Raw genomic sequence first — 17,611 nt, 5'->3', positions numbered from 1 at the left:
AAAAAAAAAAAAAGCTAGAATAACTGTTAGCATACCTAAGTTTTAATCAAAAATGGCCAGCTTGTGACACCAGCAAAATTAATTTCTGAGGTTTATTTACCAGTTAACTTCATTTTAAGTACTGACATTTGCTCAAAACAGGAAGAAAAATTCAATTTTTGCACTTATTGTGGAATTTAAAACACAAAACATTATAAGAATTGAGTATCTCTGGGACAAGGCCATTCTCTGTTCAGGAACTCAATTTTGGAATGCTAGGTTTTGCAAGGAAAAAAGAAGGGAGGGGTAGGGGAATTCAATACTATAAGAAAGAAAAAGTAAATAAACATTTTCTACAAAACATTTTAGGTTTTCACATGGCTTCAGAATAGGAGAACAAAATCATTATATTTCTTGACTATCAACACCTTCTCATTTTTCATTTTGAAATTGATTTCTGTCATATGACAACATTTCTGCTTTTGATAACATTCTTGAAAAAACATCTCAATGAGTCATTACTATTATCTGCATCTTAGGGCATCAATCTAGATGGGCTGTGTAACACACAACACTAGATAGAAGAAACTCTATTATTTCCAAAAACATTTATTCTTACCTCCCATAATCTAATGTGGAAAAAGTTTAAATAAAAATAACAAAAGCCAGTACTAGAATATGAAACACCAAACACATGCACCTTTCATTATTTATCACTGGCATGCAATACCTGTGATCAGTGCAAGTACAGCAATAAGATGTACCTCTTATCTGCATAATAACAAGCTTAAATATTCAAGATATAAAAATAATATTTGCTAGTACACAAACTCTAATAAATTGTTTCATTGAAGGTAATTGCAACCAAGAGATATGTGCTTACTTCAACTTTAGGAAAAAAGATATTCTGGTACTTCCCTTGCTGGCAGTACACTGAACCTTTCAGAATTTCCTGACAAGAGAGATTAAAGCAGTTCTTCAGATCTATAATTGAGCAGACTTACTAAAAATTCTGTCTGATACACAACCTTCAAAGTTAGCACCTCTAACAACACAATCAGATAATAACTCTTCTAACCAATCTGTCCTTTAGTTGCTTTGGATAATCTAGAACTAAAAGTCTCTCTCAAGTCCCTTACCTACTAAAGAGAATGAGCAGAGTTTCACTTAGGAACAAAGATATGGATAAAAATAGCCCTCAAGAAAAGTCCGGTGGAAGTCAGATCCCCAATTTCTACCGAAGAAGAAGCTAGACACAAGCAAAAAAAAAAACACATAATTTTATCAGACAAAGAGCACAAAATGCTCAAAATAAAATAAAATCGACTAAGAAGAATTCTTTATTAGGGAAAGATAATATAAAATTTTGGGGAAAAAATAAAGGAGTATATGAGAGAGGCTGTACAAACATCAGTAAGTATGTCCAAGACAATTTGTGCTTCTATTAATCACAATTCTAAAATGATAAAAAGACCATCTTTTGGAGTGAAAACAGCCATCACTGTCACATGCTCCATTATGGAAAGGATTTATGTAGTTTCCTCTTAGTAATGTAAACCTAGGTTTGAAGAGAAAAAAATCTACATATTTTACTGTTCAAAGCTCTCATGGCGACCACCAGACACTACAGTGTTAATTCCCCTTTAAGAATTGTTGGACATATTGGAAGAAACAGTGGTAAGGGAGTTTGCTTCAATTTTTTTTAGAATATTTAAAAGCTGAAAGTTAAATAAGACAAGGGATATTAGCTCTAATATAGAACTCAAATCAGAAGTCAGATTCCTATGTTCTAATGCTGGCAAGTTTCTACTCAAATCACTTGCTGTATATTGCAAAAACTATAAACACGTGCTATACACAGCAAATCCCAACTTCTTACCTCAAATACAGGTTTATATTTGAAGCAAAACTTGGACTACAAGCCAGTTTTAATAGTGCTAAGTTAAATTTGTATGCTTCTTATGACCTTTGGTTATTTTAAATTAAGGTCCTCTTCGGGAAAGTTCTAGGTATGTTCTTTTACGTTTCCAAAAAGAAAAACAAACCCTATCTCTTGTTATTTTTAAAAAAATTATTTATTTCAAATTAATAAAACACAATGGATACCCAAGGCACTGCAACATTCATTTTTACTTGTTTTGCTTAGACCACAACTATATTTTCACCACTGATTCCATTAGTGTAGAAGTACTTGTATCTACAGGGTAAAATCTGCTCTATAAAAGCAAATTCTATTTTGTATTGCACCAGTCTAGAAGTTGCTTCTATCCACTACTTGATACATAAATATAACACCACATACTATCATACTATCCTCCTCCCACCCTCTTATTTACCTGCAGAAATAGCTTATGAATATGTTCAAGAAAACACCTGAGATGTTGATTTACACGGTATACTACTGAGGCATGGTGAGACTTCATTAATGACCAAAGTACTTAATTCTTGGCCCAGTATTTCTGTCAAGCTTTTTACTTCCTTAAAAGTGGAACTGGAGATCTACACAATTTACAAAGCCCTTTTAAAATGTGCAATAGTTCCATTTGCCAACTGGCATATTTTCAAGTGAATCTTGGTTTAGCAATTACATATACTAATAGGAAGAAACACTCAAGAGTTTAACAAAAAGAAATCTATTGTGAGAGCAAAGAGTATGTCAAGTTCTAGTCCAGAACTAGATAGTGCCATACTGGCACCCACTAAATAGACATCTTTCATTTTGGGTTTGATACTTAACAGTGAAGGAATCAACGGGAAGACTGTATGTTTGTTGCAATGCTATGTGGCACAGCAAACAATAGCAAACAATTACTGTAATTTCTATATTTTTTCTGTGAATTTTGAAGTAGTAAGATGCAAACATCCAAATGTGAATATTGGCCACAACTAGAGGGGAAAAGTAACAAACCTAGTAAAATGTACAGCAAAAATACGTTCTTCACTTCTTTTTTCTCTACAGTTCTCCAACACAATGCTTATCAAACCACATAATAAAACAGTGGGTGCTTTGATAGTCCCATGTCTTTAACTACTATGCTGAAGAGACATGCAGCCACTGTTCAATAAAATTATGGATACTATTTATCCTTCTCTAAGTTCTCCCTTGTAGTCCTCATTTGAACCCTTAAAATGACCCTATTGATTCTTAGCTCTGCAAGAGAGGAAGAAATATTTTGAAGAGAATTCCTAATCATATAGGAAAATGTGCATCTTTTGTCATATTGAGCAAGAGGAGGGTCTACATGTTCCACAAGAGCATTGGGCAGCCCCTGTAGAGCTGAAAAAATATTTTTAAGAAGTATACCAGAAAAAAAATGTGTATGCAAAAAGAGTTAGGGGCATGTCTTACAGTTAGAACACACAGGAGCATTGGTTTTACTACAAAAAGTATCTCAAGCCAGACTGCAGACCCAATTCCCAAAATCATTACTTTAAGTAACACCATACCATAAGTACCAATGCACACTAACACTCCCAGTTATAAAGAACTTGCAAGCTGTGCAAATAACTTGCAGAGAGATCTCACATAGTATAATTCTCTGCACAAGACACCCAACTACAGACCCTCTCAAGTTTCTTTTCAACCACTTTCTGATGCCCATTTTGAAACACACCATCTGCAAAAGTGATAGATAGAATATAGAAAAGCTGAATAGATTTCACACCTCTTTTTTCCAATACTTAATGATTTCAACATTTGTTGTTTTGGAAGCTTGATCTTTAATGCATGCAATGTTTTATGCCTGTAAAGAACACTTGTGTGAACTGAGGAAAGAACAATGGAAAAAATGAATCACTGCCTGCGATCTCCTTGATCTAGGCACAATTTCCTTACATTTCAATCATATTAAATTCCATTCCCGACAGTTTAAAACATCAATTAAGTCAAGACAAGTCCCATTAGACAGGACAGATACTGGATTCTCCTGACTGTCTGACTCCTGTTGAAATGTACCTGTAATTGATTATGAGATAACTACTGTTAAAAGCAAGGCATACTCTATTTGGAAGAAAGTGTTTTATAAAATATAAATAAATATATCTCTCTAATTCAGTTATTCTCTAAACTTTCAGCTCAGATGTCTTTAGTTTTATTCCATAACGTACTGAAAAACATTACTGAAAACACTCTGTTAGGACCTCATGAACAAAGAGTGGATTTTTTCCACATGGAATAAGCATTGCTATCATTTTCCATATGGCTTTGCTGTTTAATTTTGGTTCTAAATATGAAAACATTGTAAACAAAAATAAGCACAAAAAAGTTATTGAATCCTATCAGAGACAAAACCTGGACACAAATGAACCACTACAAGGCAAACAGGCTTGGACTTAGAATGTTGTTTCAAGATTTCAAGTGCTATACAAAACAGCTGATAAACTCAAAATATGTCACTTCATTTTAATCAAATCTTGAGTTTGGGTTTTTGCATTTGGATCTCTTTTGGGGGAGAAGTGGTTTTCGGTTGCTTGTTTGCTTTGTTTTTCTACATAGTGTTCAAAGAAAATGAATTTGCCATTTTAACAGCCTTGATGTGTAAAGCCTGGACAAACAAGCAATTTTAAGCACTGAAAGGTGACTTCCCACTGCCAACCAAACAATATTATCTATTTTCCTGAAACCTTGCCAAGCATCTGTATTTTGAAAAGGTTCCACTTCATTCCAAGTTTGGAAACAAAGATAAAAGTTTTATAATCCATTATTTATATTCTCCTAATACTCTAGAAACTAGATCATATGCTAATACATACACAATTTTAGCTTGTAATTCGGCAACCTAGATTGTATCATCACATATTAAATTTTTTTTTTTATTAACACACCTCTTCTTCATGGGAGTAATGTGCCAGTGAAATATTTCAAGGAAGAAACTGCAAAAATTACACGTTATGTAAAAGTAGGAGAAAGAAAGAGTTTTGTCTTCAAAGTACTTGCTGTCTGTCAGTTTGAACTTCCTGCAATAGGTGGCAATTTGTAGACTGAGCAGACAGCTACCTATATTGATCAGGACATATGAATATGACATACAACATACTCTCAATAAGGATTCAATTCGGATAGATATACAGTGACCTCACACCTATTAAGATGCCTCCAACTTCACTTCACTCCTCTGCTTTCACAACACTGTTCCTACTCTGATAGGAGTATCCTCCATTTTCTCTGATACTTCTTCAGATTTGTTTTAGTCATACATAAGACAGCCGTAAGACAGCCCTTCCGTAATTACAAAACATATTGAGGAAAGACAGAGGGGCCAGATGTGTCTGCATTCAGCTTGTTAGACACTGTATCAAAGATATTACGAAAAGAATATTCAAACTAACTTACCAGTAGAGAAAACAAGAACAGTATTATCCCAAAGACCATATCTTTTCAGAGCATCAGTAAGATTTCCTACAGCTTCATCCATAAGAGTCACCATTCCCGCATAATGGCGCCTCTTCTCATCTTTAATGGAGGAGTAGGGTTTCATGTATTCTTCAGGGACCTCAAGAGGTTCATGAACAGACTGAAAAGCAAGGTAGAGAAAGAGGGGCTGGGGTGGAAAGGACAGAAAATAAGTTAGTTGAATGTAAAGTACTAAACAAAAAAGTTGCTGTATGAAAAGCAGTCCTGATAATTAACAGCTACAGAAATGTATTCAACTTCCCACTTTAGTATCTGGTAAAATTATGGACAAGATTATTCTGGGAGTTGTTGGAAAACACTTGGAAAAAAAAAATGCTGCCATTGGTCATAGCCAAAATAGGTTTACAAGGGGAATGTCCTGTTTAACTAACTTAATTTCCTTTTATGAAAAGTTTACCCATCTAGCTGAACAATGGAAACTAATAGACATGTTCTTTCTGGACTTCAGCAAAGCTTTCAACAGTTTCTCTCAGTATCCTTCTGGACAAAATATTCAGCATACAACTAGACAAGAATATAATACAACGGAGAGCAATTAGCTGATGAATCTGGCTCAAAATGTTGTAGTAAATGGGGCTACATCAGGCTGGTGACCAGTCACTAGTATGGTTCCTCAGCGTTACATTTTAGAGCCAGCGTTACATTTTAAAAAATTTTACATTTTCTCTTCAGTGTTTTCATAAATCACCTGAATGCAGGACTAAAATGCACACTAAGTTTGCAGATAGGTTAAGCAGAACTTTTGACTCCAGTGAGTGTGGAAAGGTCTCGAACACAGATCTTGACAAATTAGAGGGCTGGGCAATCCCCAGCCACATGAAGCAAGTGCTGGATGCTGCACCCAGGAAGGGCCAACCCTGGCTATTTATACAAACTGGGGGATAAGAGGCTGGTGACCAGCCCCACAGAAAGGGATCCAGGGGTTCTGGCCGACAGCAAGCTGAACACAAACCAGCAGTGTGCCCTGGCAGCCAGGAGGGACAACCCTACTTTTGGGTACATCAGGGGTGGCATTGCTGGCTAGTCAATGGAAGGGATTGTCCTGCTCTGCTCCATGCTGGTGCAACCTCAACACAAGTGTTATGTGCAGTTTTGGGCACCACAGTATAAAAAGGACACAAAACTATTAGAGAGTGTCCAAAGGAGGGCTACAAAGGTGGTGAAGTGCCTAGAGGGAAAGATGTGTAAGGAGTGGATGAGGTCCTTGGTTTGCTCAGCCCCGAGCAGAGCAGGCTGAGGGGAGGCCTCATGGTGGCCTGCAGCTCCCTCACGAGGGCAGCAGAGGGGCAGGCGATGAGCTCTGCGTTCTGGGGACAGCGACAGGACCCGAGGGAACGGCATGGAGCTGGGACAGGGGAGGGTCAGGCTGGGAGTTAGGGAAAGGGTCTGCACCCAGAGGGTGGTGGGGCACTGGGACAGGCTCTCCAGGGCAGTGGTCATAGCACCGAGCCTGCTGGAGATCAAGGAAGCATTTGGACAATGCTCTCAAAGAGAGGGGTCTGATTTTTGGTTGGTAAAGTGTGGAGCCAGGAGTTAGACCCAATGATCCTAGTGGGTCCCTTCCAACTCAGGACATTCTACAGTTCTATTACTGCCTCTTCTAATCCCTAAGCACAGACTAATAAAACTTTGATAAAGGACTTAGGCAAAACTGGGGGAGAACAGCAAGTGTATCTTTTCTTCATAATACAGCTAAAGTGTTTTTTTTTTCCTTTTTTTTTTTTTTTAATGAAAATTCTCCTGCTAAGCTTTTCAGTACCCTTTGAGTTACATGCTAAATCATTTCTATAAATTCATTACTTCTATTGTCAAAAATCAAATGGAGAAGGGTAGGAGGCCAGAGTTACGCAGCCAAAACTCATCCCAAAAGGGAGACAAGGCAAGTTTTATCAGTGCCTCTTTTCACATTTAGCTCTGTGTACCCTGTTGAAAAGCCCACATTTACAGCCCAAATGTAGGTCTCCGCATTAATACTTCATTAACATTTTTATAAACATTCTTCAGTGTTAAAATTCTCAAATAAAGTAAGAACTGCTGACTCTACCTTCTCGGTTTTATGATTGGCTATGAGATCTATAGCTCTTTCTGTAAATAAATTAGTGGAATACATGTTTTTAAATCCAGTTGCAACTTCTTCTCCATCTCGGAAGTCCAGAGCACAGCGTGTTACATTCTTTGCTTTGATGAGCACACAGTGATCATGAGAATAATAATCCTCACTCCCCAGAAGATAGCCTAGAACAGGAAAAGATGACAAGTAAACAGATCAACACAACATCATAGAAACAGATGCTTTTTTTTTTGGGGGGTGGGTGGAGTGGGGGACATTTTGAACTGAGACACACATCCAACATTTGATAATCAGCAATGATATCACTTGATAGGACTAAGTATCTCAACATTTAACACACAGACTTTTTATCACTACTACAAATAGTAATTTCAAAGCACACAAAACAGTTTGAAAGCAGTGTAATGACACTATATAGGGATAACTTTATATCAAAGACCTTAGTATTAAACTTACACACTGATAGCAAAGGAATGACCTATTCCTGTACTACTATAATTTTTATCTGGTTTGATTTGGTATACTTGCTTTTTCCACATAAGACTTTTCTCTCTATTAGAATGCTTGGAATTTATTTTGTTAGGAATTGCTTGTGTGTGTGTCTGTTTGTTTTTTAACATTAAAATGCATCCAAGTATGAAATGTTTTGTTTGTTTTAACTGTAAAGTAATTTCTGATCCTCTGCTGACGCCAACTGGTGAAAAGAAGATACTACTATTTAAAGATACCAAAAAGAAAAAGACTATGTATAAATTCTAGACGTATAAATTTTCTCCTATCAAGGGCTACCCTGTTAAGCATTGAGTGCCATTGTTTTTTATTGACCAGAAACAAAACTCTTTGAAATCATTCCAATCTCAATAATTACTACGTCTAAAATTAAATTTCAGATTTATCTTCTAGTACCCTGAGGAAAAAAAAATCTGGAAAAAAAAAAGTGAAGTTCTGCAAAATCAAATTAAAACTGAGACCAACAACTAAAAATTGAGGAACTTTACTTCTTTGCTTGAACTTTTATACATCAACTTCAAGTATCACTACTCAAAATAAATAAATAAATAAAAAGCTTGCTAAAGAATCAAATGAGTGTCCCTAACTGCAATCAACTCCTACTGGAACTATATGAACAGAATAGGATATTAAACCACCACATATGCTGAAAAATAATTCCCTTGGTGTCATGCTGGGCACCCAATGACTATGCCTAGAGCCAGCCTTAGTCCTGGTATTAAAAGCCTGCTCATTCCTAGGAGCATAAGCCTACATCTATGCCATCAAGAATAAGATAAGCTCCTGTGAAGGGATGAGAGCAGACAACCAACAGGAGAAGAGGCATATAGATTCAAACAGTGGTCCATCATGTTACGATCCATGTTTACTATCCTAATTCAGTTGTGAAACCATATCCCAAGCTCTCTGAAGAGTCAAGAGAGACAATCTAAGGGAACAGTTCTTTCCACCTAGAATTTGAATCGCCAGTATCTATAAGGGAACATAGCACAAATAGGTTTTTAGGTACCAAACATTACATAAGAGGAGTGTGGGCTTAAATAAGCAAAGCTAAAGTTTCTGTATCTTAATTTCCCTATTGTAGAATTGGGCAGCATTATTGTCAACAGCTTATGGAGTTATTTTGAAGATTATCTGTTTTGAAATCCTACATTCAATTAAAGTTTTTTAAAACCAACCAAGTGGAAGTTAACAACTTTATATTCAGTATCGGGTGCTATGAGCTGTATTACCGATAACCTGATTCGCATAATGGGGAAAAATTATGATATTATAGTATAAAGTAATTATATTGAAATAAATATTACAATGTGGAAATAAATATTATTATAGGCAAATATTCACATTCATGTGGGATACCTGCACAAAACTATTAAACATCCAATAAATACTTGGACAGGAGCTTTTGTGAGAAGAAAAATATGTAATAAGTAATTACAAGTTGCTTTGTAATACACACACACAGACAATCTAATTCTGGCATTATCTTTTTTTTTTTTTTTTTTTTTTTTAAATCAGAGTAATTGATTAGCTTATGTAATACCTGAGTGTCACAGCTTGCGAGCTCCTGTAACATCCACATTTTGTATGCTGTTTTTATAAAGGCTCTCATATCACCTTCCTTGCCAGAGGAAGTGGAAAACCAGTGATAGTCTATTCACAAAGCATGAAGAGACTTTATTTCTCTCTCATTTAAATATATCAGCTTTTTAGCAGTTTAATGTTATTTGCAGAGCATGTGAGGTCTACTGTCTGATCTAAAAAGTACAGTTTAGAGACACTTTTAAAATGAAACTAGTCACTACAACTTAAATCTTCTAAGCATCATAGAACGAAATTAAACACAGATCTTTAAAGAGAAATTCTTTGGAGGCACTCAATAATTACAGTGTTTTCTTCAATAGATCATAAGGCTTGGGCATGCATTTAAGGCACTAACTTATTTTTAACAGTTATGCACTGGAAATATGCATGCTCAAGTATTACTTATGCACTCATAGTATATCTGCTCTTCTTGGAAGAATCAAGCAGTTTTCTCATAATTTTTAACACTACATTTATTGCCCGTGTTAAATTTAACCATTACCAAAGTAAGTATCAAATCCTCTGCGTGTTGGAAGGCATTCTTTCCTGTACATCCCTAAATGCCACTTCCCCACCATGTGAGTAACGTATCCTGCATCTTTAAGTAGCTCTGGTAGGAGTTTCTCATCTAGTGGTAGACAGCTGGGCTGGCACGGCCAGATTATTTGGTGTTGTAAACCTGTGTGGATCTAGTAGGGAAAAGAAAGGAAGAGGTATTAGTTACAATGCAGTAACACATAAGCACATCCAAAAAGAAACAATATTACACAGCAGGGTAGCATTAGGTTTAGGGCCTGCTGGTTTCACTGATGTAGCACCATGGAAGTTCAGGAAGCCAAAGATGAGGTCAGGAGTGCATGGAGGAAGAACTGTCAGTGTTAACAAGAGGATCTTCCCAGTCATAATTCAAGCGCAATAAAAATAAATAAATAAATAATCAAGCCTGTTGTATTTTTGTCTAAAAGCCTAACAGGTAACTACCACCATTACAGTCTTCCTGAAGACTCGGGATAGCACCTCAACATAGAATGCAAAAATTAAAATAGAATGCAGATGGACAAAAAGATGCAATGCAGTTACAGCTACAGAGCTTGTGCCTTTATTGGAGTATTGTTACTGGAGGAAAAGGTGGCAAAGGCTAGGAAAGCTATTTTTGCAGTACTGCTCCAAATGGGTATTACATAAACATAAGTATGTATTTACTTACATCCTCAAAGTGAGTGTTGAGCATTTTTACAAATAAAATAAAATAAAAATCAGATGTTTGAGATCAGGCAAGGTTTAGACACTGACTAGATCTGACCTCTGACTGTTCCACCCAGGTTTCTGAACTTAACAAGTGGTGAACTTTGTATCGCTTCACAAAAGTATGACCAGTAATAACAGTCTGAGTAGTATATTTTGCTTGATACAAAAAACCTCTTCAGTTACTATGTACTACAAGTACAAGTTTTGTCAACTCTCATATCTCTTACTAAAAAAAACACCACAGACAAACAAAAGAGTCCCACTACCCTAGATCTACGAGGGAAAACACACACATACCAATTTAAATATCTTGTTTTTTCACTAAGTGTTTCTAGTAATCTGCCTCTGTCAAAGCACAACATCTCCAAGACCCCCTAGACTGCAAGACATCAGATTTCATAATGCCACTAAGCATTCCAGTGAAGCAAGCTAAATGATTAATTTGAAATCATCCTGGTAGCAACCATCTGAACTCACTTTTAAACCAAGTAAGCCCTAACATAAAGTGCATGGGTAAGTAGACTAGACTAGTAGATGAATACACAGTGGTGGGTGTATTAGTTGCTAGTTTTCTTTGAAAATGGAGCTGGATTTGTTTATTTATTTATTTATTTTTAATGCAGCATTAGAAAAGTATTATTAATATAGTGGAAGATACAAGTTAGGAAAACATTGCAATTCCTTCCACCACAGCCTATAGGGAAAAAAAAGAAAAGAAAAAAAAAAAAAAAAAAAAAGGAAAACAAATCTACAACTTTCAAAAAACAACAGCTTTTCTCTTTTTTTTTTTTTTTTTTTTTTTTTTTTTTCTCATAGACTGCAGGGCAGCTATCAGAATTCCAGCTCCAGATGTAGGTTACATTCTTAAATCTTTGAGTAATTCTTCATCACGTTCACCATATCATTGTATAAAACAACTATTTAACAAGTGTGTGGAGTTTTGTTTCCTGAACAGAATGCCTGCTCAATTTTATAGACAATTTACTTCAATTTTCTAATATATTTTACTCATTTTTAATAAGGTCAACATGATATTGAATTATCAGGTCAGATACATATGATGAACTTAAATCAAGACTGAACTACGAGCATTTCTAATTTCCACTCTAAGATCAGATGCTGCGAAGTCCAGTTGACACTGACCCATTTGTAGACAAGCAAGTTAACAGCATGAACTGCATTCTAGAATAAGTCAATATGAAGAAATAGTGTAAGTAATTAAAAAAAAATAAAGTACTGGTTAAAAAAAAAAAAAAAAGAAAAGAAAAGAAAAAAAAAAAAGAAAAGAAAAGAAAAATTACATCTTTCTATTCCTTATTGGCTCTTTAAGTCTGGGAACAGAGCAAACATTGCTTGCAAAAGGTAACTCCCACCTAGAGCAATCACTCTGCTACACCAAGAGGTAGCACCCACTAACATTTAATTTCATCCTGAGCACTTTCTTTGACAAATACAGTTGCAGGACATTTTGAAAGAAAGGGGAAGTTTCTGAAACACATTTAATCCTTTGCCAGTTCCTCCATTTTGTTCTTGCTAATTTTCTTTTTCCCCTGTTTTTGCCAAAGCTGCAATGAAAATGAAAGGGAAAAAAAAAAAAAAAAAAAAAAAGTATAGCAGAATTATGAAGTTCAATTCTTAAACCTGGGGGGGGGGGGGGGAGGGAAGAAAAAGGGGGCGGGGTGAAGAATCATGTGCACGAGTAGGAAGCTGGGTACCCAGGCTAGGATCAGCCTGTGGGCACGCTGTCAGGGGGCCATGGGGCATCATGTGAAGGAGGATATACAGGTTAAGGGTGCATTTAAACACTGCGCGGGGAAAATAAATAGCACAAAGTGCTTCTGGCTGGATCTTAGGTGCTCAGAAGCACCTAAGCAAAGGGGACCACGGCAGGGCACTCAGTCCCGGCACCTTGCACCACCCCGCCCCTGTACTTCCCAGCTGGCAGCTCAGCGGGAGGCGGTCGGGTTTGGTGTCCGCACAGCCCGTCCCTACCTGGTATCGGCCGCTGAGCAGCTGGCTGCGGGAGGGCGTGCAGAGCGGCTGTGTGTAGTACCGCTCCAGCCGCACGCCGCCCGCACCCAGCGCGTCCAGCCGCGGTGTCCGGATGGCCGAGCCGTGCCAGCCCACGTCGCCCCAGCCCAGGTCGTCGGCCAGCACCAGCACCAGGTGCGGGGCCGCACGCCGAGCCCCCGCCGCCGCCGCCAGGCGCAGGGCGCACCAGAGCAGGCAGAGCCGCGGCGGGACGCCCGCCCGCCCCGCCATCCCCCGGCCGGCAGCACCAGCAGGAACTGGGCCGCGGAGGGAGCCGCCGCGCCGCCCCGGGGCCGGGCTGAGGCGAGGGGAGCGGCACGGGCCCGCCCCCGGCCTCCTTCGCTCCCCGAGGGCCGGAGGGAAAAGTCGTGGTGGGGTGCTCGCTGCGGGCGAGTGTCGAGGAGGTGATGTTGGTTCCTTTGTCAGATGAGGTTAAAAAGCAGGGTGTGCGCTTGCGGTCTGTGTCAGCTGAGTAACCATCTCGGCAATGCTGCCTTCCGATTCCGTCTTCCTGTAATTCCTACGATCAACACCAGTTTTAAACCACGGAGGCTTTCCATGGGGCTGCCTGCAAGCCTGCATGTCAGCGCTCACCAGTACATGACTCAGTGCATTGAAAGGATGGGGCCGCTACTTCTCCCTGCCTACAGCTCCTCCAGCGCTACCCACAGAGGTTATTCAAGGCTTTAAACAAGGTGCAGCAGCCACAAAGCAGCCATGGCCTTGCTGCTCGCCAGCCTGTGCCACAGACCTGGAAAAAGACAAGCTGCCACCATCACTGGAGAAGCAGCCGAGGTGTGCGAGGTGGCAAATACTCCTGTCGGAGAAAGTGCACGGCTTCTGCCACTGTTAACTGCTCCCCTCCCCTCCTCACTCCTTCTGCAAAGCCATGAGTAACACAGTGCTGTTTTCTCCTAATTTTGGTCATGTGGTTGAGAAGTCTAGATCCACCTCCAGCTGTAAAATGTTGTTTATGACTGTTAAGAGTGTAGGAAGGAAGTGAAGAAACCAAGAGGCAGAAATAAAAGCTATGTCAACAGGGCTGTTTCTTCAAACCATGTAATCTCCTAAAGCAACACTATAGACAACTGCTAACCTACTTAAAAGTCTTGGTGTAAAAGCTAAGACTCTGGAAGGACAGAAGTAACTGTCAGCTCTGATCAATCTTGTTCATCCATGGAATATATAAAGTATTTCAGCATCCAGTTAAAAATCAAACAACCACATCTTTGATACTTAACTGGAATGGTACATACATGTCATCATAACTTCACAGAGTGGTCTGGTAACAGGTGAAAGAAAAATCCACAGTGAAAATACTATTTAACAGAGGAAAAAAAAAAAAAAAAAAAAAAAAAAAAAAGTGTCAGGTACCATTGCTTACTTTCTTTTTGATTGACTAGTCTCTGTAGAAAGTAGGTTCTCACGCCTCTGAGTTAAATCTAGTGGGTAAGCCTATGAAGTTACCAGATATTCTATAAATCACAAAGGATTCCCTGCTGGTTTGAAAACAGTAACAAAGACGAGTGATGACACTTTTTTTTTTTTTTTTTTTTTTTTTTCTACAATAATCAATAACACATTCATTTATATTTCCTTGAGGAGTCAACTTAACCTTAACTTTTCAACTCCAAAGCAGTATTGATTATTAATGGTCCTGATACTTGTCTAAACAGATGTTGCTTGCTCTCTTCCCCACTTCCAGCTGTTTCTTCAGACCTTCTGGTGGTATAAATGGGATGTGCCAAAGAGGCAATTTCAAATCAAATGACAGGAAGAGATTGTAGCTGAAACTCAGTACACAGGAGAGGAAAATCCATAATGAAAAGAAAGCAGGGAAGAAAATTATGGAAGTGTTGATAAGAAGGTGTATCCAGCAGGTAATGCAAAGAGCCAGGGAAATCCAGGCAAGAAGAAATTTGATATGAGGTAAAAGAAAGAGAGAGGAAACGGAATTTAGGGGGAAGAGATGCATTAAAATAAAAATCTAATTTCATTGTTAAATTTTTCTCTCATAAGGGACAATGAAGAATGTATGAGTACTATTAAGGCAAGTTACCACTGCTTCCTTTATACCTAGATCTGTAAGTTCTTTTTCTTTACATATAAATAATTATTACTGTTGTCTTTTTGTAATTTCATTCAGCATATTACACCTATTACATCTTGTTTATTTTCTCCCTGAGTCAATTTCTGGGACTGAGTGCTGATATGCCTAAGGTTCGGGAAGAGGGCTGTTCTTGCATGCTTTGGTTCACCCCAGCTTTAGGAGTCCGATGACAATTAATAAAATTAATCAAATAAGATAACCAAATTTATTTCTTTAACGGTAAGGAGGCAAATGAGCCCCGAGTTAAAATAGGACACTGCTACAAGAAGTAACAAGACTTTCCTAACATCATTTTTCCCTAAAGAAAATTCCAGGGTTTCTGACAAGCTGATATGTGACTATGAGTTTATACGGAATGTTCTGACTTACCTTGTTTTTAGTTCAGATCCCATCACCAGTCACAGTTGTCTCACAGAACTGTATATTTTACTAACTTCCATGTCCTCGTTCTAAGTAATATTCCATTCGGATGTCAGAAAATTCTTATGGAAATAACTCTTTTTCATTCAGAATAATTACTTTGAAAATCTACGCAGTGCTGGTGAAAACAGAAATGTTGGATGCAACTTTTGCTATAAAATTCATAATAACATATTTACCTCATATGTTTTAAAATTTAAGATGGTGTTCTAGCACAGCTGGGCTCATATCCCCTTATAGAGGGGTGTCAAGAATTTTTGCTGTTTGTCCTGCTCAACCAGAATAGGCTAACCTGATTGCCTGAGCTGCCAGAGTTAAAACATTATGTCAGACCATCTAAAACATACACAGCAGATACTGCAGCAGTCACAGTCTGAATATTGCTGCTGTCTTCTTTTTTTCTTTTATTTTGCTTATCACTATTGGAGGGATATAGATTCCCAAACAGAAAATACTATTTATATCAGAGTAATCTCTTGAATCAAAAGAATAAACTGTGAAAATGGCTGGTGTTCAGTCCCCTCTGTTTCAGTCAACCTTTTCTGAATTTGGATTTGAAAAATTTCAATGTTGAGTTCTATGATTAAAGCAGTCATAAAAGTGACAAAATGATGGCATCCACATTGCTTTATCATTCCACACAGAATATGAACATGGCACAATGTGGTATCCTAGACCAAAGGTTGAAGTGACAGCAGTAACATCTACTCTTGAGTACTCTGATGTTGGAAGGAGAATAAAGAACAGTGACATAGAACATGTCTGAGAAACCTGCATTCTGAGAGGTCCTAATCTCTCCATGCACAGAAATTTTAGTATTTCACAAGATTTCCTAGATGACCAACTGTCATTTTTTCACCTCATTACAAACTTCCCTATTAGTTAATGTTGGTGACTTGAGAGACTCGAAAGATATCTCAGCCAGCATTTCCACACTGGTATTTCATTTTGATTGGCTAGAAGTCCTCTTAAAATATGGTTGTAATACTTAAACAGTCCTGTTCTTATTCACTTCCCCTTGCTGTATGTCAACATGGGAAGTTTATGCAACACCATATCACAACACCCAATGAAAGGAAGCAGTTAACAGGAAGACACAGAAGCCATTGAGCACCCTCATCCATTTCTTCATTTGTTGTTTTTTTGTTTTGTTTTGTTTTGTTTTTTTGTTTGTTTTTTTTGTTTTCATTTTTTGACTATGAAACATTGACTTTTATGTGTGATGGTCCCTGTGGGCATGATATGTAAAGCCGTAAAGCTTATTCCCCTTACAATTTATCCAAGCTGCAGTGATGAACTATCCTAATAATTTATCAGTAAGCTGGTTTGGGTATTGGACTGCAAAAAAGCAGCAGGGTAAACTAGGAAGCCCAGTCAGAGATATAGCTGCGCTACGATACTTTTAATACCTAGTCATGTTTGCTTAAAACTGGTTTAGTTATCTCTGCTCCTGAATGCACTGTTAAGTAGAAAGCACAACCATTCTTGAGAGAAAAGAGTGCAGCAATCACTCAGATAGTCCTCTTGTGAAGAACATGGAGTTGTTTTGGTCTTACAAGTTGGCTGCAGTAAAGGAACTTTTTGTATTGCCTTGTCCCAGAAACAGCAGTCCACAGTTTTTGTCTGCTTCCCAAATCCTGCAGCTAACTGAATCTTAACTGGCTAGTTAAGGCTCAAGCTGGGTGACACCCAGGTGACTACAGCTGTCATTGAGCAGCCCACAAGGGAATCAGCGTTTGGGCCTACTCTCTAGATCCCATATTCTCATAGCTACACCATATATATATGTATATATATATAATGTATGTATATAACTGGTATATATACATGATATACAACTGATATACATATATCAGTTATATATATATGTAACTGATTCTAACTTCATGTCTAGGTTGTGGAAGGCATAACTGAAACAGTGCTTTGGCATAGCAAAGCTAATTAGGAACATATATAAGAACCCGTGTTCTGATAGCTGTTATCATACACTCCCAGATATTAAGTCTAGTGAATTTGCATATTCTTGAGAAATAGAGAAATTCAAAGTTATATTCCTAAGAATTGCTCTCCTACACCATATTCTAAGTAAAACAGAATCACATTGTGCTGTATTTTAGATTCCTTAAATGATTACAGGTACATAGTAGCCAAATGCCTCATTAAGAATAATATCACCTCTAGAAAAAGTAACACATCTGATTGGTTCAGCAAAGAAGAATTAAATCACTTGGGAAAGCAAAACAGA

General features: G+C 37.8%; 1 protein-coding gene across 1 annotated transcript in view; it reads right to left on the bottom strand.

The window, feature by feature from the left end:
• ARSB (arylsulfatase B) overlaps positions 1-13,277 on the bottom strand; it is a 68,303-nt gene extending 55,026 nt beyond the window's left edge. Inside the window, exons 1-4 of the mRNA XM_082782626.1 lie at positions 12,798-13,277; positions 10,060-10,246; positions 7,437-7,627; positions 5,312-5,519 (exon numbers count right to left, since the gene is read on the bottom strand). Of these exons, the coding sequence (XP_082638752.1) occupies positions 5,312-5,519; positions 7,437-7,627; positions 10,060-10,246; positions 12,798-13,067 (856 nt within the window). The 5' untranslated portion in view covers positions 13,068-13,277. The remainder of the gene's footprint in view (positions 1-5,311; positions 5,520-7,436; positions 7,628-10,059; positions 10,247-12,797) is intronic.
• Between the last annotated feature and the right edge of the window lie 4,334 nt (positions 13,278-17,611).

This window comes from Aythya marila (genome assembly GCF_965140915.1).
Source record: "Aythya marila genome assembly, chromosome: Z".
NCBI classification, from domain to species: Eukaryota; Metazoa; Chordata; class Aves; order Anseriformes; family Anatidae; genus Aythya; species Aythya marila.
The sequence above is the reverse complement of the archived record's forward strand: the minus strand, read 5'-3'. Positions and strand labels throughout refer to the sequence as shown.